Source organism: Hypanus sabinus, chromosome 2 (genome assembly GCF_030144855.1).
Source record: "Hypanus sabinus isolate sHypSab1 chromosome 2, sHypSab1.hap1, whole genome shotgun sequence".
Lineage (NCBI taxonomy): Eukaryota > Metazoa > Chordata > Chondrichthyes > Myliobatiformes > Dasyatidae > Hypanus > Hypanus sabinus.
Genome location: NC_082707.1, coordinates 116336108 through 116361916, shown reverse-complemented (window position 1 = coordinate 116361916; position 25809 = coordinate 116336108). Strand labels below are relative to the sequence as shown.

The following is a 25809-nucleotide window of genomic DNA, read 5'->3' as shown; positions in this document are numbered from 1 at the left end:
CTGATATTGAGTGGAGCAGAATGTTGACTAGAAACAGTAAAAATTCAGGGGTAAATGCCTGTTGATTACAACTCTGGGGAAGTTTGATTTGGATCGGCAGCGCTCAACAGGGCGCAGTACAGATACCTCTGAAATACAAGACACTAATAAGAGTAGAGAGGCCATCGGTCAATGAATGAAGTTGTACAGGCAGAGCACAAAATAGCAGATAATATGCTTCTGGCTCCGGCCTGCAAACGTGATAATTTTTCACGTGGAAAATGTTACCTGCGCATTGTGGAACCAAATTATTGTAAACAATAATACCCCTTTGTTGTTACAAACCCAGAATTTTACACTAATATGGGATTAAATATGAATGGAAGAGTGATCTCCACAAACAAGGAAAGACGACGCGAAAGTAATTGATTATCAATAATTTTGAGGGCGATCAAAAGCACGGAGAGAAGCAAACTAGAAAACGTCATTCGCCTAACATTTCCAAGAATTTGTAAGTCTTGGGAATTGCCTAAATAACAATAATTCTAAGATATCATTCTCCCTCTGAACACAAGGAAACATTAGTTCGCATCAATTGGGAGCTTTTTAGTTATTTTGTAAATGCAATTCCCATTGTTTGAGTAAATTATTTCGCTGTTGAACTTCTTTGGTAAGATCTCCTCATGAAAATTCACAGCCCCAACCCTAAATTCCAGGTTAGAAGACAGGTAAATTATTGTATTTTCGTTGCAGAAATGCTGCAGTGTTTTTATCAGATTGGGGAACTGTGTTGGACTATACACGATATCGGAGCCAATGATGATATCGAAATCTGATGGATAGTTGTCCTGATCAGTGCCCCAGACCAAGGTACCGATGTTGGCCCTGTGTCGGGAGTGTGACGGGATGTTAGCAGAGACGTTGTGCTCGATTTGCTTCAAAACATCTGGTTTGTCCGTCAGAGTGACATCACCGCCTGAAGAAAAAGTCAAATAACTGTTATTTGACAATCTACCCAGTTCTTATAGCAACATACATCAAGAGAATATAAATATTAAGATTCTGCAGGGAAAAAAATAATCCATTGGCCCACTCAGTCCGGCGTGCCCTTAATTCATAGACTCAAGACATGAAGAGGGCGAGGGTATGGCGCAAATGTCCTGAAGGGGATTCTGTGAATGAGTTCACCTATACACGCTTGCTGAAATTATGCTCTTGCGAGTTAGTGAGGGGAATGATATAAGACCCCTTAAAAACAGGGCCTTCTTCGCCTTTCTTTATATAATCGGAAGCGAGGAATATTTAGCTATAAGACTTACCGAAATCAGATCTTTCCAAAAGTAAGGTTGCCTTTACAAATAGGACATTGCCCTTCAATTTCAACGACCCTGTGCACGTATACAGCCGTATTCCGTGCACGCACACGCCGGCACGCGCACATCCAATTATACACTCACCGAACCCCAAACACATGCAGACTGATCCCTCTCCCCACCCCCACACACACACTCACAGGCGACCCTTCTGCCTTGTGGGTAGTAACATTTTCACCTCCACTTCCATGTGCTCCTAGATCTGAGAACCCATTAGCTCCCATATCTTTATTATCTCCACGTTCAATATTTATTTCAAATTGCTTGCCAACGTCTGCAGAAGCTACGGCCCTCTTCCCATTGAGAGCTAACTTTAGGTAGTGCAAACTAAATGGAACATTGAACTCACAAGTTGGCAAGTCATGTTACACGTGAATAAAACTTCTGGTAGGCCACATTTTGGAGTATAATTGTCAGTCTTGGCAGCCGTATTGCAGGAAGGATGTGAGGATTCACGAGAATGCTTTAGTAGAACATTGATACACTTGGGTTGCCTCCTCTGGAGCGTCAGGGGCTGAGGAGCAAATTGATGGACATTGATAAAATTTTGGGAACCAGATAGCGGGTAGATGGCCAGAGTCTTTTTCCATGGAGAAAATGTCAAGTTGTAGATGCATAGCTTTACGATATAGGGAGCAAGTTTAGGGAGATTTGCGAGGGAAGATATTTGCACAGAGAGTGCAGGCGCCGGATACGCGCTGCCAGGGGAGCTGCGGAAGAAGATCCGTTTATGCAATCATGCGAGCGGGGGTGGGTGGGGTGGAATTAGAGGGATACAGACCACGTACAAGAGATGGGGTTAGTTTAATTAGCTTGATGGTCAGTGAGCCGAAGGGCCTGTTCCTGGGCTTCACTGTTCTATGTGCTATGTACTTTTGCGTGTATACTATTGATAGGATGAACATCCGCTTAAGAACTATTTTAGTGATTAATTGTTTTAAGGATTTTGCTTTTAATTTTTAAAAAGTAATTACTTGCTTCGTTCCTCCGATTTTTAAATTACTGGCTATAGGCTTCAATAATAAAAATCCGTAAGTTGCCTGAGTGTTGTTTAACTGCAGAAAGCACGAGCTGTCCGTATACCTCAATTGTACGTTTGTAGCTTCTCGACTATGTACAAAGCACAGTCCCTCGCCCTTTTCTCTGGTACGTTGTAACTGAAATAAACGCCTCAGTCCTATTTAGGATGACCAATATCGGTTATCGGGAAAAGTCCCTCGAAAACAGCAGAAAAGCATTGAGATCTGTAATCATGCTGAGAAGCTCGCTTATCGTTAAGTCTCCTTCAAGATTTGGAGTCAGATTTTCTTTGCTAAATATTCAATGAGCGATCAATCAGCTTGGGAGGGTTTTACAGAGTGCATCCACATTGCTGAACAGATTATTCGTTCATGGTCTGTTGGGAAAGAACAATTGACGCCTACTTTAAAAATGTAAATGTCGTAAATGTAAACATTGTGATATTTGCTAGTTACAGCAAATTATAATTTATAAAAGCACAGAGTGTATATTTGCCAATTTTAAGAATGAGGTATATTCTTGGAGAAGTACGATTCTGCCAACATGTTAATGATGGGGTCAAAATTATAAATAAACACTACAGTTGTGCTTTAGGTGCCGAGTCTAAAAACTGAATTTTGGGCGTAGTGGTTAGCACATGCTTTACCGTATCAGTGAACAAGGTTCACTTCCCACCGCCATTCTCCCCGTGACAGAGTGGGATTCCTCCGGGTGCTGCGGTTTCCTCACACAGTCCAAAGACACACCAGTCGGTAGGTTAATTGGTCTTTGTAAATTGTCCCGTGATTAGACCAAGATTAAATCGGGGGATTACTGGGCGGCGAACCTCCAAGGGCCGGAAGTGCGTATTCCGTATCTCAATAAATAAATTGACGAGCAATAAGTACTACTGGCACAATCAATAATGATAATGATTTACAATGTGTATAGTTATTGTAGATTTAAGTGCAATAAATAATTAACCTATGCAACATTATGTTGTATATTAATTGTAGCAATAATGACGAGAAACAGTATAGATTTCAGCGTTATTAGTACTAAAGAAAGATCTAACTGAATTGTGTAGCTTTTGAGATAACCACCATGGAATATAATTACAGTTTTACGAGCTTTAAATGATAATGCAGCACTAATATACTTTAAATAGATTTGAAGCTAGAGGAAGCAATTGTGTGATGGGGTAGTGTACTAGAAAGTTATCACAGATGTAGGAAATGTGCAGTTGCGATAAATATTTTAGTTTGAGTGTGTAAAGGGGGTTTCTTTTTTTTCTTTTTGTTACTGTTGGGAAAGGGTTTCCTTTTGTTAACTCGCAGGAATGCTAATTTACTGATAACGAGAATGGTATTCCTTTGTAAACCAAATGGGGATTAATGTTCTTTCTTCTGAGTCTGTAAGCTTTTGTTGACGGGCTTTTGGGCAGATCGGCGCGAGGGGGTCGAGAGAGAGGACGCAATGCTTTAAGCTGGGCGAGGATCGGACCCCAAAGGGGGGTCCAAGGCTGGGAGATTCTCCGAGGAGGGGGGGGATGAAGCTAGATGTGCTTGGTTGACCACTCGGAGGGTCCTGAGCTGTTTGGAGAGTCGAGGAGTTTGGAGGGGATCGAATGGTGGCCAGAAGACTTCAGTAATTGAGCTCCAACGGCTGTGCACGAAGTGGTTTGGACTTTGATAAGTTTGGCGCCTTTTCTTTAATTTTCTCTTCATATATACTGTATCGTTATTAATCACTTAGTTATAGTAACCTTTATAAATTGTACTCATTTAATCGCATATGGTGTACTGTCTGGTTTTGGGTGAGGCGGGGACATCACACAGCATCCACACCAGCTGATTACCCAGTTTGGCGGGGCTGAAGGCTGCTCCCCCTAGACAAGAACGAGCTGAGCGAGCCTGAGGCGAGCCAGGGGGTTACATTGTGGGGTGCTCGTCCGGGGTTGATTTCTGTGGAAGCTGTGTGATCACCCTCTTTAAATTGTGTCTGCGGCGAAGAGCTGGTGTGCCTTTGTGGGTGTGCGATTGCTGGTTATCACTGCGTGTGTGTTGGGTGGGGTGGTTGCTGTTGGCTGACGAAATGGTGGTGGGACCATGGGCTGACTGTACTGTTTGGAGATTGAGGAGTGACAGGTTGGGATGTTTCAGCAGTGGTGAGCTCCGCCCGGTTATTGGAATAATGTCCAGCCCTAAAGGGGCGGAGGCATGGGAGGAGCGGACCTCTCAGTTGTTGGGTGAGTGGCAGTGCTTGGCTGAGGGAAAGCGACAGGGACGGGTTGAAAGTTTGAGTAGACGGGCTGGTGACTTTGTTAGAACTGTCAGGCGCAATTACCTCGAAGTGACCGCTGCCAGTTCTGGGAAAGTGTGGGAAAATGCGTGTGGTTCGACTGGAAGTCAAATGCCGCAGCTGTGGGGCTTATTATATCTGTGGCAGGAGATTGGTGGGAAGTTTTTAGGGTATCCCTTTTTGCCTAGGGGGGCAGATAAATTGCTTGTGGTGCCAAGGGGATCTGTCAAGAGGATCGGTTGTTCCGTTGATTCGAGAGGTGTCGGGAAACTTAGAGGAGGTCCAGTGGGGGAACGGCTTGGGGTCTCTGGGGGAGCACGTTCCCAGCAATGTACCAAGGAACTCCCGAAAGGAGCAGACCCTATTCCTGAAGGCTTAGAGGGGCCATGCGCACAGGTGTTGTTACGGATGGATGGAAGTCAAGTTAAAGCCATCCTCGGCACCGGGGCTCCGGTTAAGTTGCTGTACAGTTTGTTTCATAACCGTTATTGGAAGCATTTACCCTTGACGACATTGAGGACACTGGAGATTCGGGGTACCAGTGCCGGTGATTATCCAGACGACGGTTGTTGGTCAGTGAAAATGGAATTCTTAGAGGCAAATGTGGAGGAAACTGAGGTTCATGAATCGTTAATGCTGATGTGTCCGGACCCTGTTGAGACGGGCAGCGTTTCTGTTCTAGAGAGAAACAAAATCCTGCTGGTGCGCTTGGGAGCCTGCCCGGAGGAGGCGGGTGAGCGCTGTTTGGGGGCATTGTCGATGCACCCAGAGTTTTGAGCTGCTTGTGTGGAAGTGTGTAGCAGCATTGGGCCGGTACCGAATTCAAACAAGAGCCAGTGGTGGTACGGCCTGGGGGAAGTATCTGAGGGTGAGACCTTCTTCGTGGACGCTGCGAAATACCACAAGGGAGGGGAATTGACTGCTGAAGACACCTCGGAGAGAGAGAGGTTGCGGCGACTGGCCCCTACAGCCGTGGAAGATGTAGGCAGCGTGTGTATGGATTATATTGCGTTGAAGAGGCGCACTGTCAGTGACCAGAATATGGCCCTGAGGGCCAGAGAGGCGATGGCCTGTCTGAGTGGTGTGAATTGGTTTAAGGTGCTGGATCTGAGGAGTGGATGTTGCCAGATCCCGACGAGTGGGGCCGACAAGGAGAAGACGGCCGTTATAAATTCCCTAGGAGTCTTCGGGTCCGAAAAGATGCCACAGGGCATATCTGGAGCCCTTGCAACCTTCCTGCGGGGCAGGTGGAAGACCACAGGGGATGTGGAGGCGTTTGGAGTTTTGGTGTATGTGGATGATCTCTTGGTATTTGGATTTGCCTCAGGAGAATATGAAGTGAGGTCGTTGCAGGAGTTAAAGTGTTTTCGGGACACGTGCCAGGGCTGGCGAAGGTCGCAGCTCGTGAGTGACTGTCTCTACGGAATCAAGTTTGAAATGAAGACGGAGAGACTGGAGAAAGTGATCTGGAACCATTCGGAAGACTTACAAGTTGGAGAGAATGAAGGAAGTTGTCTGACTGAGGGTAATAGCAAACTGAGAACCCGGAGAGGGGAGTTTGCAGAGGTGAAGAAATTACAGACGAATCTCAGAAGAGATAAGTGGAAGCTTGAAGGGAACCTGAAGATGACCATCGACAGTTCAAATTAAGTGCAAAACCTGAAAGTTGATCTGGAAGAAGTCATGAGGAAGAAAAAGCTGGAGAGAAGTGCAGTGAATACTGAACAAGAGGCTGAAGAGACTGCGGGAGCAGTGCAGGCCACGTGTTTCCGTTTGGAGAAGATCAAACAGCAGCTACCAATCACAGGAATGAGGAAGAATACAGATTCGATGGATGATGTGCTGGATGTGTGGTACATGCTGCCTTTTGCTGACTTTCCCTCGATTGAGGAAGAGACCTTTGGCCCTTCTCCCATTGAGTCAGGTGTAGCGGGGAGGGTTAGCTGTGTGCAGTGTGGGGCATGAGTGAGAGGTTGAGAGAGGAGTTGGTAGTGGGCCCAAGGTATCCCCAGTTGTGTCCGAGCCTGAAGGGTTTAGGTGAGGGGGTACGGAGGCCTCAGAAGGGTTAGGGAACTCCCAGATAGTTGGCCTAAGTAGCGCCTGAGGAACAGGGCGTGAGGGTTACTGTGTGAGGAGGAGATGTCACTGTTTGTGCTTGGGTTTCGGTGTGTTGGCAGGAAAGGTGGCGAGTTATTTAGTAGTCATGAGGACATTACTTTTATTTGGTGGAGGAAGTGTATAAAGGGGGTTTCTTTTTTTCCTTTTTGGGAAAGGGTTTCCTTTTGTTAACTCGCAGGAATGCTAATTTACTGATAACGAGAATGGTATTCCTTTGTAAACCAAATGGGGATTAATGTTTTTTCTTCTGAGTCTGTAAGCTTTTGTTGACGGGCTTTTGGGCAGATCGGCGCGAGGGGGTCGAGAGAGAGGACGCAATGCTCTAAGCTGGGCGAGGATCGGACCCCAAAGGGGGGTCCGAGGCTGGGAGATTCTCCGAGGAGGGGGGGGGGGGATGAAGCTAGATGTGCTTGGTTGACCACTCGGAGGGTCCTGAGCTGTTTGGAGAGTCGAGGAGTTTGGAGGGGATCGAATGGTGGCCAGAAGACTTCAGTAATTGAGCTCCAACGGTTGGACTTTGATAAGTTTGGCGCCTTTTCTTTAATTTTCTCTTCATATATACTGTATCGTTATTAATCACTTAGTTATAGTAACCTTTATAAATTGTACTCATTTAATCGCATATGGTGTACTGTCTGGTTTTGGGCGAGACGGGGACATCACACAGCATCCACACCAGCTGATTACCCAGTTTGGCGGGGCTGAAGGCTGCTCCCCCTAGACGAGAACGAGCTGAGCGAGCCTGAGGCGACCTAGGGGGTTACAAGTGTGACAATAAAATAACTTGTTGACTCATGACGACCCTGCGGATAGTGTAGTTAAACATATGGTTTCCGTGGGAAAATACAACAGTAGGTTGCCGGTCCTTCCTACCGCGTAGATTTTGCTGCTGCCCAGGCTGGGTCCCGGCCGGATTTGAACTCAGGACCATCAACCTGGAGTCCAATGCTGATACCACCGGCTGGCCTGTATTAACTTGAAATATACATTAAGAATGTCCCTTATCGTGACATTTTCTCTGATCTGTAATTATAGATGAGACTAAAATCAATATTAAATGTAAGAAACATTGGTCCTCCCGCAAATGTGCTTTAAAGTACTTAAAACTTGTAATATTACGTAGGAGGGTAAGGTAACCTACCAAGGAGTACTGCCAAAACCCCCACGATTCCCGTGCCGGATCCGAGTTCAAGTATCCTCTTCCCGAAAAAATTCATCTTCACGTTTTGAAAGTGCTGACAAAGTTCAATGCCCTAGGAAAAGCAGTGGGGCTCTGTTAATGGCGGAGAACTTTCAGGCCACGCCCTCTCCGAGGCACAGCGGAGGCAGCTAGTTGGTGGAGATTTAAGTGAAAGGCTCCTATGGTTAGATCCGAGTGCTTTTGTTCACGACCTAAAACTGCGATCTCAAGGGGAAATGACGGTCTTCGGAAAATCGTGACAAATTGTATTGCCTTAACAGGGTGGAAATGTTTGTAAAAACAAAATCCGTTTTTAAAGCTTTATTATCAGATAGGATCTAATGGCGGTAATATCAGAGGTAAAATGCAGCGCAAGTGGGATACTTTTACCAACATTGCTCTTCTTCGGAAGGAAACCAAGCAGAACTGTATCACTTGGCTGACTAAATATTAATCCTAATTATAGATCGATTCCCCCCAACAGATTAAAATCGGCGTTGCAAGTTTTATACTCTCCTACAAATGTGGCTTTTTGTTAACTCTCAGAATGTAGTCCGAAAAGTTTGGCATCTGTTCATAGAGGCTGTTTTGCATTAGGGTCTCATTGTTTGTCTTCGCCGGATTGTAAATCATCTTGCTGTAGATAGCGTCACATCAGGTCACGCTGGGCGAAGTGACAAGTTCCGTTCACACAGAAAATACTGGAAGAACTCGGCATGTCAGGCAGCATCAGTGGAAATGAACAAACCAATAGTCGACGTTTCGGGTTGAAACCCAAGGGATGCTGCCTGACCTGCTGAGTTCCTTCGGCATTTTGTGTGGGTTGTTCTGGTTTTCCAGCATTTGAAGAATTTCTTGTGTTTTTTGAAAATCCATTCACTTTAATTTTGTAACTTTCTAAATGAAGAATCAATATACTTTGGCTATCTTGTTGGGCCCATGATAAAACAATTGCTCTGGTTTTTGAAATATGGTTAGGGTACAACTTCGGGTCTCTCTACCTGAACCCTCGCACTGTACGGCTAAAATATTGAAACCTCAACAGTAGTCTCAGTACCTCAGCCACGGGCATTGATAGAGGCTGTAGGAGCTGTGAGGGTGGCGTGAAAAAGAGAGCTCCATCATAAAGAAGGGGGTTGGGAAGATGATGGAGTCGCAATGAAAAGGCCACAGGACTCAGGTGACTCAGAACACGGACTCTAAATGGGGAAATGATTAAACAAAAACGGTGGCACCTGGCCAAAATGAGCGACCGAAGAGAGCTTAGGGGTATTGCGGCAAATTAACGAGATAAGCAGGATGCTGGCACTATGAGGTTTGAAGGCAAAGCCACACATAATCATTGTAAAGATAATTAGGAACGAGATTTTCTTTGCATTCGCGAGTTGAAATAATTATGCCCGTTCGCCCTATTGAACGATCACTAGGAAACTATCCAGGCGGTATTTATAATGTACATTAGCAGAAGATAGCTCATATGCGATTAAAGTTATAGATAATTGAAAATCTAGACCATTATAGCTATTATGTCCGTGAGACCGTTTTGTCTAACTAAATGGCGTAAGATCGCCTTGAAATGTGGTCGACTGCGCATCGAAATGAAAGCGGCCTTCCGCTCCTCTGAATCCGCACTAGTGCAGTGTCAGATTGCAAAGGCGTTTCAACATATCGGCAGTATTGATGAATTTACTAAATTTCCTAAATTTTGAATGTGCTACTCGAACTTACTGGCTCCCAGACATAGGCAGAAACGCCCAAAGAAGAATCCTTAAACATCGAAATTTTTAAAGTGTATCCACAAAATTCATATATTTTTTCTTGCCACCAGCGTTTTCTGTCATCGGTGTCGCTCATCTTCGCTGGTTTTGAACAGGGTGCCAAACAAATAGATTATATCAGCCAGTCCCAAGCACGCTACTTCTCCGGGGATTTGATCTGGGATGAAAGAAGAACGTTAGAGAAAACGCCATTTAATCTATCTATCTAAATAATCGAGGAAACGCCATAGGGGGAATAGTAACTAGAGTTACCTTCAGAATATATACTATAATCAATTGGAACACTTCGCTAAATTCACTACAAATCCAGTATTGAATTCTAACGTGGTTTAACAGTTATGCTACTAGAGATACAAACTACAACATATACAAACTATTATCTATAAAACGGTTTTTATTAATAAAATTACGTTACCTGCAGAGCCTAATAGGAATCGCTCTGCAGGAAAATGGTGTTGAGATAAAACATCAGCCATGATCTTATTCAACGGCTTAAGACACGATAGTAACATGATTTCGTGTTTCATCTATAACCTTCTTATGCAAAGTAAACACTCAAACGAGTTCAAATAACACAGTAAACACGAGGAAATCTGCATGATGCTGGAAATTCAAGCAACACGCACAAAATGCTGGTGGAACACAGCAGGCCAGGCAGCATCTATAGGGAGAAGCACTGTCGACGTTTCGTCCTGACTTCTCCCTTTAGATGCTGCCTGACCTGCTGTGTTCCACCAGCATTTTGTCAAATAACACAGACTGCGGAGAGCACCCTCCAGCTTTGGCATCAGCATTACCTTTTGACCTATTAGCTCCGGATTTTTTTTTTTTTTTTGAATTTTGTCTGTCTTCAGATGCACAGGATTATCCTAATATTGAACTCAGCACTGGTGACATTCCACCGAGACGAAGGAGTTACACCGCATTAAGATAGTTGGGCGGAACAGTGGAGAGGCCTGTAAAGCTGCTGCATCCGCAGCTCCTGTGATCTGGTTTCAACATGGCGCCTAGAGCCGCCGGCGTGGAGCTTATTTCTCTTCCTATGAACGCGTGCGTTTCCTCGTACATCCCAAGGTATTCTGCTGGTAGGTATGTTGGCCTGTGTAAATTGTCTCAAGTGTGTAACGAAGTGGTAGAATCTGGGGAGGTGTTCATGGCATATATGGAGCTAATGAAATGGCTTACGGTATAATTAGTGCAAGAGTGGGTTGTTGTGGACTCGATGGTCTGTTTCATGTCATGTCGTTATGACTCCGTAACTCTAACCTTTTAATAATAAGCACCAGATCTTCCTCAACCTGATTCAGTTACCGCACAAATTATACAACTCAAAAGGGTTGTATAATATTCTTTGGAATTTCTCCCTGTTTATCAGAATGCATTATTATTAATAACTCCGTAATATTTTACTTTCTTATTTTATGGAGACTATGGGATCAGAAATCCCAAAGTTTCTCACTGAAGAAATTTGGCAACATTCAGACATATCAACAAAAACAGATATACCGCAGCTAAAGCCGATTCAGTAGCGGCGAAGGCTTGAAACTCACATTAAGTGGTCTCTCTGTCTCTGCAGCGATCTTCAATCGTCCTTGCTTCACTTCAGTGAAGGAGCATACGGTGAACGTGCTCAAGGCTTTAAGCTGCCGAAATCTCGCAAGAGTTAAAGTAGACCGGCCTTGATCTTATCAATGTCAGGGAGAAAAGAAACACATGACACAGAAGCCACGGAACATCAGTTCTACGAGGCTTTTCAGTGGGATCAGGGCAGAACTTAATGAAAAGTATTACAATAAATAACCCAATTATTGACCCAGTGAGTTTGGGTCTCAGCAAAAAAAAATGACATCTCTTAATTCTTGCCCTTGAGCTGCATTGGCCGCACGCACTGGGCATCGGTTGCCCGTATTAAAAATTAAAAATGAAAGGTATATTAATTGTAAGACTTTTCTCAGCCTGCGGACTTCCGGTTGTCATCCACCTCCCTAACTTCAATACTCGCCCTTAAGTAGTTTTAATATTTTAGAATGTGCTGACTGCCGTTTCTATTATATATGAGGGGGATGCATGGTAAGGAGTATTATTGCAGTAGGATGTTACACTGAATTGAGGTTAATATTGAAGTAGAGTTTAAGAAAACAGAGAACGTAGTGACTTCTTTGGCACCATGTTTTCGTGGCTAAAGTACGCATTGTAGATGCAAACAGCAGGCAACATCATTGCGTCAAACTTGTAAACGCACGTGATGCCCAACGTAACCAATTAAGATAGAAAGTCAGAAACTAGCAGGGGTATTAAGCATAAGAGTTGGAATGTTATGGTGAGGTTGTGTAAGGCATTGGTGAGGCTGAGTTTGGAGTATTGTGAGCAGTTTTGGTCACTGAATTACAGGAAGGATATTAATAAAGTTGAAAGAGTGCAGAGAAGGTTTACAAGGATGTTGCCGGGACTTGAGAAACTGAGTTACAGAGAAAGGTTGAATAGGTTAGGACTTTATTCCCTGGAACATAGAAGAATGAGGGGTGATTTGATAGAGGTATATAAAATTATGATGGGTATAGATAGAGTGAATGCAAGCAGGCTTTTTCCACTGAGGCTAGGGGAGAAAAAACCAGAGGACATGGGTGAAGGGAGAAAAGTTTAAAGGGAATATGGGGGGGGGGGGGCTTCACGCAGAGAGTGGTAGGAGTGTGGAATGAGCTGCCAGCTGAAGTGGTAAATGTGGGCTCACTTTTAACATTTAAGAAAAACTTGGACAGTACATGGATGAGAGGTGTATGGAGGGATATGGTCCAGGTGCAGGCCAGTGGAACTAGGCAGAAAATGGTTCGGCACAGCCAGGAAGGGCCAAAGGGCCTGTTTCTGTGCTGTAATGTTCTATGGTTCTATAGTATTTCTTTAATCGGGAAGAATGATGAATTTTCATGATACTGGTAGGTGATTTTGGACACGCCATAATCGACAGGTTCGCTTCATCGCAAGGGCTGCGCGAAGCTCCGAGGCGAAGATATCGTAAATCTACAAACAAAAGTAAATTAATCTAATTCCACTGAATAATGTCTTCCTCGTCATCAAATGAAATGATAGCAGTGTAATTTCTCGTCAAAAATCTAGGAGACTGAACCTAGAAATTGGCAAATTTGTAGATCGGTTTATTATTGTCGCATGTACCGAGGTGAAGTGAAAACCTGTTTTGCATGCCATCCACCCAGATCATTGTATTACATCAGAGCAGTGAGGTAGCATAAGGAAAAGCAACAACAGAATGCAGAAAGAAGAGTTGTAGAATGTAAGTGCAGTGCAGGCAGCAAATGTGGTGCAAGGCCATGACGAGGTCGATTGTGAGGACAGGTGTCTTATCTTATTGTATGTGGGGGCGTTCATAGTATTTTAGCTGCTGGATGCAAACCGCCTGGTGGTACGTGCTTTCAAGCTTTGTGTCCCCCATATCAGCCATTTCCTTTTCAATCTGGGTTTCAAGATAATCAAGAAGATTAAATTTATGATCTGTTATGTTGGTTGATGTTTACGAGAAATAAACTGTCACGTTGATGCATATCCTCCTTGCTTGTTCTGCCCATAATCTGTGGGGGAGACAAAGGCATTCTTTCACGTTAAGATCACTAAGTACTGCTTTCTACACGAAACATGTTCTGGCTCTAGGACATGTTACGTTTGAACACCGAGGTTATCTCCCACGCATCTTATGTCGTCTATTTTCGTTCCAATTACGTATGTGTAATGAACACTGACTGTAAAGTCCTTGGCCCTGTTACGAACTGTTGGAGCACTAAGAGCTGATACTAGTGAAAGAACGAATGTATCAAGCGTGTTAAGCAACAGTCTCCTGGCTGTAGTATTGACGTGACTCGGACACCGCTGTAGATTGAACAACCGCGTTTATTCAACAGACTTCCATTTTTCTTACCTACGTCCTGGCGTCATACGCACTCTGACCTACGAATACTCACACAATATATTACACTGGCCAAGTAGAGTCTGTGTCTAGCGTTCCAGTTGCCGGCGAGAATCCCCGCCAGACCTCTGGCAGACTTCTACGGGATCAACAAAAGGTGCCACCGTTCTACTTAAACGTTGTTCAAAATGCTTGCAAGATCCTGCTGTGCATTAAGAACTAAAGGCACTGCAGGTCTACACCATCAGCGAGTTGCTCACTGGCGGAGATAATAACAGAGCTGCGCGGCGTGCTGCTGCCTGAGTCAATGGGGGCTCACACAGTCAAATGGCGAATGGCCGTCATGACTGCTTTTCTTGTGATCATTTTGAATATTGTAAATCTGGTACGCCGCAAGTTCGATTCGGAGAGAGAAGAGATCAGAGTCGGCAATCCCTCCTAGAATGGCACGGTAGCATGGCGGCAGTGCCAGTGTTGGGGTGGTGTGACTATTTGAGCCTCTGTCTGTATGAAGTTCTACATGCTCACTGTGTGCATGTGTGTTTCCTCCGGATGCTCCGGTTTCCTCCCACAACCCACAGAGGCCCGGGTTAGTTGTGTTGGCGCCGGAAGCAAGGTGACGCATGCCAGCTGCCTCAGCACGTCTTCGGACTATACTGGTTGTGGATGCAAACGAGACACTTCACTGTGTGCTTCAACGTGTGTGAGAGAAATAAATCTAATCATTCATCTTTAACTGTGCCACAGAGGGGAGGCTCGGAGCTCGGTATTTACAGTGGGTAAGGTTGCTTCCAAAACCAATCCTCTGCAGGGGCTAACACATGCAAAGCCTGCCTGCGACGAGTAGGTTCAGTGGGGTCTCTCTGCCCTGTCTTTGAGTTGAAAATAAATCACAGCATCCAGTAAATGCCACAACTGTGGGAATCATTGTGCCTTTCAATACTAACCGTCCCAGTCCGAGTTCTCCGGGCCATTGAGTGCCTGGTGAATATCCGACTTCCGGTATGTAAACAGAGACTCGATTCTCTCTGTGTCGTGGAAGAAACCAGCGGAATGAGCTGTAAACTTGTGGCGAGGACAAATACTGGTTTTCCCCAGAACTTAATCATAAGCAAATAGGCCCAGGGTGGGGCCGTCGGCACCTCAAGCCCATTCAGTATCATTACTGATCTAGCCCAGGCCCCATCTCCTTTCCATGTCGTTTCCCCCAGAGCCTTTAATTGCCCGATCTTTCGAAAATGGACTACTGTACTTCGTCGTTCAACTACCTTCAACTTCTACAACCTTCCAGGGTAGAGAATTCCAAAGATTTACCGCTTTTTCTAAGCATATGGTTAACTCCACCAAAACAGAATGAGTAAATTAGACAGTGAATTCTAGGCTGAACGTGCCATTAATCAAAGGTGAAAGAAATAATAATTTTCCCATGTGCACTGTTTGGTAAATGAGATAGTAAACGAGGGCGGTTGCCTCCATCATGTACCACAGCGACTGGAGAACGTAAAACAATTGCCACATTCCATTTATTTTGTGTAATCGGAATCCCGCTGGTCCGATTCCTCCTCAGATAACATTACGACATTCTTGCACCCATCTGGGTGCTCAGATTCACATCAAAACATGCAAAACATGATATTTTTAGTGACGGTAAGAGGAGAGGTTCATCGTCAGTAAGCAGAGATACAGAGTGGGGGTGCAACACGATTGTTTGATGCCTGAGAATGGGATAAATTACATCCAGTAAACTGTCCGGATAAATTACCATTGGTATAAACTTCGCAGCTAATTTATCAAGTAGTTCTTAACTTGTACCTGATTTGTGTATTGGTGACACACAAGAGAGATCCCCTAAGTCGGTCACCGTCCTGCACAGCACTGTATGCCAAATGTCAGCAGAATGATATTCAGTGTTCTGGTAATTGTGGCCTCACGGTTTGGAGGAGGCACCAGTTTTCAGTTTCGTACCGTCCATCAAACCAAGGGTAGACATGAAGAAAACAGAGTCGAATTGTTTAAAATATATTGAAGCAAGCTTACATTAGCTTTTTCTGGAAAGGAAGCATTATTGATATGCACCGAGATAAAGGTGTATTCTATTCCTTTGGAATAGATGGCTGGTTGCTGACTAACTTATGGAAACTCGTGTGTAGAAAAATAAATCAGGTACAGCTAAATCACTAAAGCGGAATACCACCTGGCTGAGCGAACTGAAAATAGACAGTAGACAATAGTTGCAGAAGTAGACCATTCGGCCCTTCGAGCCTGCAACGCCATTTTGAGATCATGGCTGATCAATTACTATCAATACCCTGTTCCTGCCTTGTCCCCATATCCCTTGATTCCCCTATCCATAAGATACCTATCTAGCTCCTTCTTGAAAGCATCCAGAGAATGGGCCTCCACTACCTTCCAAGGCAGTGCATTCCAGACCCCCACAACTCTCTGGGAGAAGTTTTTCCTTAACTCTGTCCTAAATGACCTACCCCTTATTCTCAAACCATGCCCTCTGGTACTGGACTCTTCCAGCATCTGGAATATATTTCCTGCCTCTATCTTGTCCAATCCCTTAATAATCTTATGTTTCAATCAGATCCCCTCTCAATCTCCTTAATTCCAGCGTGTACAAGCCCAGTCTCTCTAACCTTTATGCGTAAGACAGTCCAGACATCCCAGGAATTAACCTCGTGAATCTACGCTGCGCTTCCTCTACAGCCAGGATGTCCTTCCTTAACCCTGGAGACCAAAACTGTACACAATACTCCATGTGTGGTCTCACCAGGACTCTGTACAAATGCAAGAGGATTTCCTTGCTCTTGTAGTCAATTCCCTTTGTAATAAAGGCCAACATTCCATTAGCCTTCTTCACTGCCTGCTGCACTTGCTCATTCACCTTCAGTGACTGATGAACAAGGACTCCGAGATCTCTTCGTATTTCTCCCTTACCCAACTCTACACCGTTCAGATAATAATCTGCCTTCCTGTTCTTACTCCCAAAGTGGATAACCTCACACTTGTTCACATTAAACTTCATCTGCCAAGTATCTGCCCACTCATCCAGCCTATCCAAGTCACCCTGAATTCTCCTAACATCCTCATCACATGTCACACTGCCACCCAGCTTAGTATCATCAGCAAATTTGCTGATGTTATTTTTTATGCCTTCATCCAAATCGTTAACGTAAATGGTAAACAGCTGTGGTCCCAATACCGAGCCCTGTGGCACCCCACTAGTCACCACCTGCCATTCCGAGAAACACCCATTCACCGCTACCCTTTGCTTTCTATCTGCCAACCAGTTTTCTATCCATGTCAATATCTTCCCCCCAATGCCATGAGCTTTGATTTTACCCACCAATCTCCTATGTGGCACCTTATCAAATGCCTTCTGAAAATCGAGGTACACTACATCCACTGGATATCCTCCGTCTCACTTCCTGGTTACATCCTCGAAAAACTCCAACAGATTAGTAAAGCATGATTTACCCTTGGTAAATCCATGCTGGCTCAGCCCAATCCTATCACTGCTATCTAGATGCCACTATTTCATCTTTAATAATGGACTCTAGCATCTTCCCCACCACCGATGTCAGGCCGACAGGTCGATAGTTCTCTGTTTTCTCCCTCCCTCCTTTTTTAAAAAGTGGGATAACATTAGCCATTCTCCAATCCTCAGGAACTGATCCTGAATCTAAGGAACATTGGAAAATGATTACCAATGCATCCGCAATTTCCAGGGCCACCTCCTTTAGTACCCTAGGGTGCAGACCATCTGGACCTGGGGATTTGTCAGCCTTCAGTCCCAACAGTCTTCTCATCATCGTTTCCTTCCTAATGTCAATCTGTTTTATTTCCTCTGTTACCCTATGTCCTTGGCCCATCCATACATCTGGGAGATTGCTTGTGTCTTCCTTAGTGAAAACAGATCTAAAGTACTTATTAAATTCTTCTGCCATTTCTCTGTTTCCCATAATAATTTCACCCAATTCATTCTTCAAGGGCTCAGCATTGTTCTTAACTATCTTCTTTCTTTTCACATACCTAAAAAAGCTTTTGCTATCTTCCTTTATATTCCTGGCTAGCTTGTGTTCGTACCTCATTTTTTTCTCCCCGTATTGTCTTTTTAGTTAAGTTCCTTAAAAATTTCCCATTCATCTGTCCTCCCACTCACCTTAGCTCTATCATATTTCCTTTTTTTTTAATGCTATGCAATCTCTGACTTCCTTTGTCAACCACTGTGGCCCCTTTCCCCCTTTGAATCCTTCCTTCTCTGGGGGATGAACTGATTTTGCACCTTGTGATTTTGCACTGATTTGTTCCAAAAGCAGATTTAGAGATGATGAGTACCCATTCCGTGGAAAAGCAGAGAAGCGGCGGTGATGAGCCAGACGGGCATAGAAAACGCGATGAGAATTGAAGAATGGTCCGGGAAAGTAGTTTGCTGGAATCGAGAGGAAGGGTGTGGGTAGGTGACAATCAGCACACCTACAGAGTGATAGACAGACAACAAGAGTGGGCAATAACATTCTTCTCACTGCGTTTTACTGGTAAATCGTGGGACCGAGTCGAAAGTTCATGATCATGTGGTCATGTAGAAAACGACTGAAGAAAGTATCACTTCCTACGTGATTCCCTTGTCCATTCGGCCCTCCCCACTGATCTCTCCCCTGGTTCTTATACTTGCAAGCGGAACAAGAGCCACACCTGCCACTGCGCCTCCTCCCTCACTGCCATTCAAGGGCTCAAGCAGTCACCTGCGAATCTGTTGTGGCTATTTACTGTATCCAGTGCTTCTCGTGTGGCCTCCTGTATATCTGTGAGACCCGCCGTGGATTGGGAGACTGCTTTGGCAAGCACCTACGCTTCATCCGCCGTAAAAATCGGGATTCCACTGTAGCCGCCTATTTCAATTCCACTTCCCATTCCTATTCCAAAATGTCAGTCCATGCTCTCCACTACCGCCCTGATCTGGCCACACTCGGGCTGAAAGGGCAGCACGGTCTGGGTAGCCTCCAATCTGATGGCATGACCAGCGATTTCTGAAACTTCTGGTAATTGCCCCCGTTCTCCTTCACCATTCCCCATTCCTGTTTTCCTCTCACACTTTATCTCCTTTCCTGCCATCACCCCCCCCCCCACCACCCCATGCTCCTCTTCCTTCCCTTTCTTCCATGGTCTACTCACTCCTATCAGATCCCCCCCCCCCCTTTCTCCAGCCCTTTATCTCTTCCACTAATCAACTTCCTAGGTCTTTACTTGACTCCCTTTCCCGGTTTCACCTATCGCCTGCCACCTTGTACTTATTCCTCCCCTCCCCCACCTTCTTACACTGATTTCTCCCCTTCCTTTCCAGTGACGAAGCGACTCGATCCGAAACGTCGACTGTTTACTATTTTTCATAGATGCTGCCTGGTCTGCCGGGTTCCTCCAGCATTTTGTGTGTGTGTTGCTTTTGATGGAAGTGTTACCGCTTTGTGCTATGAGCAGCTATGCGACTCACCAATAACTTCTCAAGGGACAGTTCTGGACGGACACTGTGCTGGACATTCCAAAGGAGAACAAACGGTCGAAATTAGCTTTGGATGAGAATTTTGATGTTATCGGATGTTCATTTATCGTCAGGAAAATGAAATACATTAACAACGTTTCTATCCTTCCACCGATGTAGTGGACAACACTGGACGGAAAGAACGCGAGAAACGCAAGATATATGTTGAGATCTCCGAGTCTGAATGTTTCTCGCGGAATAATACGATAATTGGAGGGGAGAGGCGACGGGTAATTGCTGCTGAACAGAAGATATTCCTGTTGCACGCAGGAATGATCATCATTGCCATACTCAGACATACCGGAACCTTGACAAAACTTAGTAAACTTTCCAAAGCGCGGTAAAATGATGCATCACGTTACCAGCAGTTCGTGCTAACAGCGATCAGTTTAATGCGTGTCATGCAACATACAACTTCAAAGTCGGATTTTTGAAATATTATTTCCACACCAGTTGAGCCGCCCTCTTATAACGACCAGGTCACCTTCAAAAATTACAAACAAGGAAGCGTAGAAACAAGGAAACGGGATACGTATGATCATGGATGACCGTCTACTGCTGAAATGTGATCCTGCTTTCCCACTCTATATGTTTGCAGACAATATGAAGATGGGTGGAGGGCCGGATTGCATTGAGGAAGTAGAGAGGCTACAGGACTTAGACGGATTAGGAGAATGGGCAAAGAAATGGTAGATGGAGTACAGTGTCGGAAAGTGTGTGGTCATGCACTTTGCTCGAAGAAATTAATGGGTAGACTATTTTCTAAATGGAAAGAAGATACAAAATACTGAAGCGCAATGGGAGATGGGAGTCCTTGTGCAGGATTCCCTAAAGGTTAATTTGCATGTTGAGTCAGCGGTGAGGAAGGCAAAGGCGGTGTTAGCATTCATTTCAAAAGGACTGGAATATAAAAGCAAAGATCTAATATTGACACTTTATAAAACACTGGTGAGACTTCACTTGGAGTATTGTGAGCAAGTTGGGCCTCTTATCTTAGAAAGGGCATTCTGAAACTGGAGAGTGTTCAAAGGACGTTCATGAAAATGAACGGCTTGTCATATGAAGAACATTTGATAATTCTGGGCCTGTATTCACTCCAATTCAGAAGAATGACAGGTGATCTAATTGAAACCTGTCGAATGGTGAAAAGCCTAAATAGAGTGGATGTGGAGAGGATGTTTCCTGTGATGGGAGAGTCTAAGACCAGAGGACACAGCCTCAGAATAGAGGGGCGTCCTTTCACAACGGCGATGAGAAGGAATTTTATTTAAGCTGGCAAGTGGTGAATCTGTGGAATTCATTGCCACAACAGTCGGGGAGGACAAGTCTTTATGTATACTTAGGCAGAGGCAGAGGCTGATTGTTGACTGGTCAAGGCATGAAGGCATGAATACGGTAAGAAGTATCTTCTTGAATGTACTTCATAACTCTTGATTGAGTTTATCTCCTGTGGCTGCGTCTCGCCTACCACACGCACTCCCTTCCTACTGTTGGTGAACGTGAGCAATGTTGGATTTGAGCTTCGACGGTGGAAAAAAAGGGGGATGTGTTAGTGTGAGCGATCCTGACAAAGAGCACTAGGATCGGGCATCAGATGCAATGATTTTCGCAAGAACTGAGATATGGTTTTTGCTTAATTCTCACGAAAGACGTGTACACCAAAATTACTGTAACAAAATGAGTTTTAATCTGGTGCATAAAATTTACTTAAAAGCCCTTTCGTTTGCGCAATCAACGTATTGCAACAATAGGAAAGGATTCGTCGTGTTTCTCTGTAACTCGACTGAACGTTCTTCTCTAAAGCCAAAGTATCCGCACTCATTGAGTGATGTTGGTTATCCTCAGATGCTTTCTATCTGCAGTATTGGACTTCACGGTAACATTTTTAACTTTCGCATTAAAGGTTCAAGGATATTTTACCCAATGTTTTCAGCAGTAACTTTGAAGTGCGGGAACCATTGCCAACAATTGGCAATAAAATACAGATGCTCTAACTGACAAATAGCCCCATAGCTTGAGATGGTTGCTGCTTGGAAGCCTACCGCATAAATTCAAGGACTCTGCTCCCACAGCTCTCTGGCACAGTTCCACAATCCTCTCAAATAAGGAACTCTTTCTCTCGCAGTCTGAAATAAGTGGCATCATATTCTGAGACTATGCCCTCCGGCCTGGACCTCCCATGAGATCCACCCTCTCTCTATTGATCGTTTCACCTCCTATGAATGTTATGTGTTTCAATAACATCACCTTTCATTCTTCCAAGCTCCAATCAGTAGTTTAAGTTTCCTTTTTATGCGTGTTTATCTTAGTGCGTGTAAGACACGAAGCATCCTAACATCGAATACAAAGAGTTAGACTGGAGAACTGAACTAAATGATAAATCCCGCGCGTCTTCCCCATTACTGGCAAGCACGGGCGTCTAACTTAACTACGCTTTGCAAACAGTAGATCAAAATTTCTAATAATTAGGTTCCATTTATGTCACAGAGGTACAGCAACTTGTTACAACAACTGCAGTAAAGGCTTTAACTACTGCATTATGTTTAAGATATTAGTGTAAATTTATGCGTTGTCTACATATGAACTACATGATATGAGGCGAGTGACAATGATATTCCAGTTACATCTTCTATTTTTTTCTGTGCGTTCTAACAATTTTAGTCAATTTATACACAATAATGCTCTTAGATTCTGATCTGTGTACGACCTCACAGTTAAAATAGTCAGGCAGGATTACATCATGGAAGGGGATGGACCCGTTCCCATGTCGGAGTTCCGATGAAAGGAAAATCGTGGTTTCTTCGCTGCAGAGGTAACGCAGTGTTTCTAAAAGCGCGGGATAGCAAACTGAGCTGTAGACGATGTCCGAACCCAGAATGAAATCATATTTGGTGGGGAAATTATTCTGATCTTCTCCCCAAATCAGCGGACGAACGTTTAAACGATGTCGGCATGCTAAAGGGACGTTGATTGAAATATTGCCCTTTATTTGTTTCAGGATATCCGGTTTGTCTGTCATGGTAACATTGCCACCTGAGAATAAAAAAAGATGCCGATGTTTAACTCATGGTTATCCTGGAAGACGTCTGTTCTTACACCATATTTATAAAGACATTATTACAGCCGCCGAAAACAGAGAGTGATCGCAGTCACCCTTTGGCTCTCTGAACCGCAGGTTCTACAGGTGAGAGCACCTCCCCGGGTGGGAGGAAAACATAGGAGCAAGTGAAATGAGAGGCTGCAATCGTCGAGGCAGAGGAACATACAAGTTGGGTCCTCGAGCTATCTCGTCGGTACGTTCCCTGATTTTTACTTTTGCTCATCCTATTTGTATTAGACCGTATCCTTCTGCTCTTTCGTTGTCGGCGTACCCATTTAAATGGCTTTGTTGTCTATTTAATACTTCACTCAAATTGTCAATCATATTATTTAAGCATTTGTTGTTGTTTACATATTATATGTAAAGGCTCGTAATTGGCATACGTTTTTACACCACCATGTCATAAGTGCGCGTCTCACTAAAGTGAAAACAAAGTGGGCACTTTTATCCCCAGTCTATGTGTTTCTTTCGATTACATTTTGTCGTAACACAGTTTACACGTTTTTATAGTATCTCCCTCACTACTTCTCCTGGCAACTCGTTGCAGATATTCAAGGCAAACATTATCCTTCAGATCTCTTTTATATTCTTCTGCCCTTACCTTAAAGCGTGTCCTGTAGTTCTACATTTTTCAGCCTTGGAAGAAAGATTCTGACCGTCTGTACTCATAATTTTATAAACCTCTATAAAGTTGTGCCTCATCCACCTACATTCCAATAAGAGTAACCACAGCTTCTCCACTCTACATACAAGTAAATCCCTCCAAGCCCAGGCAACATCCCAGCGAATCTCTTTACTGCTGAGAAATTCTCTGTGTGGTGTGGCGACCAAAAACCTAAGGGTGGTCTTATCAATGCCTTATACGAATGCTACTTGATTTTCCGTCTCCTATAGGCAGCATTTGAGCCTATGAAGGCATACATACATACATACATTCTGCCTCCTGTCAGAGATCCACTTACCTGATACGTCATGTTTGGAGGGTTTCTCTTGAAAAAGCTCAAGGATGGTGGTATTTAAAGCTGAATTGAGATCAATGACAACAAAAAATCCCGATAAGTGCTAGGAGAGTCGAGGTGGTGTAGAATGAAGTGAAGATCGATGATAACTGTATCATCTGGAGATCTGTTGGCTCTGTAGGGGATCTGTAAAAGCTGGAGTTATGGATGAGAATGACATGACCAGACTTTCCTATGTCTTCATTGTGACTGATGTAAGTGCAACTGGCCTGTAGTCATTGAGTCTAGAGATCTTTGTTTGGAGATTCAAAAGATAACAGATTTCTTAAAACATGCTAGAATAGTGCATAGTTTGAGAGACTGGTTGAAAATGTCGGTAATAACTGTAGACAGTTGATTAGCGCAGTGTTTAAGGGATGCAGGAGAGATAAAGTTACGACCAGCCTTCTGGACACAGAATTTTGCTTTCTGAACAGCTGCCTCACCTCCTCTTCCGTAACAAAAAAAGTGTGGGACAGGTATTTACAGATTTGTACATATTTTGTTCCATATCTGTCCTTTAAGCTATATCCACGGAAAATTCCTAATGCATGCAGACATATATGGCAAATAAAGTGGATCTTTAATCTTTGAGACAGGATGCCTCGGAGTCTCAAAAGACAGCAAACTGGACGAACAATCTGCTGGAAGAACTCACGGGTCAAGAAGCACTTGTGACAGGAAAGAAAAATCTCAACGTTTCAGTTTGCAACCCTGCCTCAGGATCTTTTCTCATCACACGGATGCTACTGGGACCAAGTGCGGTTTAATAGGAAAAGGTGTCTGCTGGTCGGCTTGAACAAGTTGGGGAGAATGGACGATTCTACAATACGGTTGCATGTTTTATAAAAGAAGGATGTCCATATTTAAACGGTATCTTACTAAAAGAAAAATCACCGTAAGACAAAGATCAAAGTCGTCGGATAAAAAAAAGAAACTTCGGGCTTCCTCTTTCCCTAGAGGAATTACAGAATGTATTAAGTAGCATTGTGAGGATAAGCTTGACATTGCTGCTATATTATGAAAGACGCTTCAGCAATGCATATTCTTTACTGTTAGATAGGAAATCACTTCTACCAAGACACAGACAGGTCTCCCCATACAGCAATAGCATTGGGCTGCTCCCTCTGCCGTCACTCACCAAGTAGAGCTGCCAATATCCCCACGATTCCGGTGCCAGATCCCAGCTCAATTACTTCCTTCCCAGTGAAATTGATGTCCTCCTTCTCAAAATACTGGCACAGGGAAATGCCCTGAAAAGACGAAAAATGTGCAGATTAGACTAATAGAATGTCGGGGTGAGTTCAGACAAGTCTTCGCAAGGGTTGAGAAAGGACCTCGGAAAGGGCACTCTGTCTATTTCTGAATTTTGTCACAGTATTGCAGAACTGGCCTTCTCCAATGCTTTGAACCGTTCGCAGCACCGGGATACCTCACCGGGCCTTGCCAGATCGGATAATTTAGAATTTAGTAGTCAGCTTAGGTACCATGGGAGATGAATGACCAGGACAATGCAAATCTATCCAGTATATGGACACAATATAGCGGGGTGGTTTGTATGTAACTCAGTGACTGAACCGAAGTGTGACTTCGGTTCAGCGTCTTATCTCTGTGACTAGATCTGTAGTGGGAATGCAGGGTCGATTCTTAAAATTAACTGCGTTTCGATTGTGAAGACTAAAGACTGTACACGTTCCCGTCTTGTTAAACTGCGAGCGTCAGGGTTTAGACCACAACTGTGCCCAGACGTGTAATTACATGATTTAGATAACAGCACACGAATAGGGGGTGGAAATGTATGTTATGACGGTCCTTAACTACGAGGCTGCCCGACCTTCTGACTCGGATGCTAAAACAATGCTAAACAAAAGATACTTGCTATATTACAATGTTGTGTTTGTATTCGTAGCATGAATGCAAGTTATAGACGATGATAGGGCGAATTAATTAATGCTATGCCTTACCCGTGATATACTTTTCAAATATTTTTCCCACTATGTAGAGTAATACAGTTTAAATGAAAACACGGAGGAAAGGGTAACATTTATCTTCTAAACGGATGTGAGGAGTTAAGTTTAGATTGTTGCCCGTTACAACAATACAATAGACTTACAGCGTCCCAAATATACGAGGAAATGCCCAATCTTGCATCCATCATTCGGGCGATCTTCAAACTAAATCCGCAAATTTCGAAGTTATTCCAGCGGATTAAAGTTGCCGACTCGTTGTCCTCATGCTCGCCGTTGGAGTAGATGGAACCTTGCCGATACTGCGTAGTTGCCATGAATTTTACCCCTTTCTTCCCTCTTTGTCGACCTTGTGAAACAATAGTCGCAGGCTAGGATCTGAGTTTGAGAAACCAGTTAAGAGCTCCGCATATGTATCCAGTTCCGAATTCTAACGACGTATTAAAATGTTTCACAAATGCGTAAGCACTCATTAGATTTCCGTTTACGAATGCCAATTCCCAATTTTACCCAGTTTGTGTGGAAAAACTGTTAAACATTCAGCCAAGCATGACT

The 25809-nt window shown here is 44.0% G+C and overlaps 2 protein-coding genes across 2 annotated transcripts; both read right to left on the bottom strand.

The window, feature by feature from the left end:
• Nucleotides 1–560: 560 nt before the first annotated feature.
• LOC132403857 (EEF1A lysine methyltransferase 3-like) lies at nt 561–9804 on the bottom strand. Its single transcript, XM_059987609.1, has 3 exons — nt 9679–9804; nt 7912–8023; nt 561–955 (listed from the first exon to the last, which is right to left on the bottom strand). Exons 1-3 carry the CDS (start codon nt 9802–9804, stop codon nt 561–563), a joined length of 633 nt encoding a protein of 210 aa, XP_059843592.1.
• A 12014-nt stretch (nt 9805–21818) lies between these two features.
• On the bottom strand, nt 21819–25484 carry LOC132403853 (EEF1A lysine methyltransferase 3-like). The gene is made up of 3 exons (XM_059987596.1): nt 25401–25484; nt 24429–24540; nt 21819–22222 (listed from the first exon to the last, which is right to left on the bottom strand). Exons 1-3 carry the CDS (start codon nt 25443–25445, stop codon nt 21819–21821), a joined length of 561 nt encoding a protein of 186 aa, XP_059843579.1. The 5' UTR covers nt 25446–25484.
• Between the last annotated feature and the right edge of the window lie 325 nt (nt 25485–25809).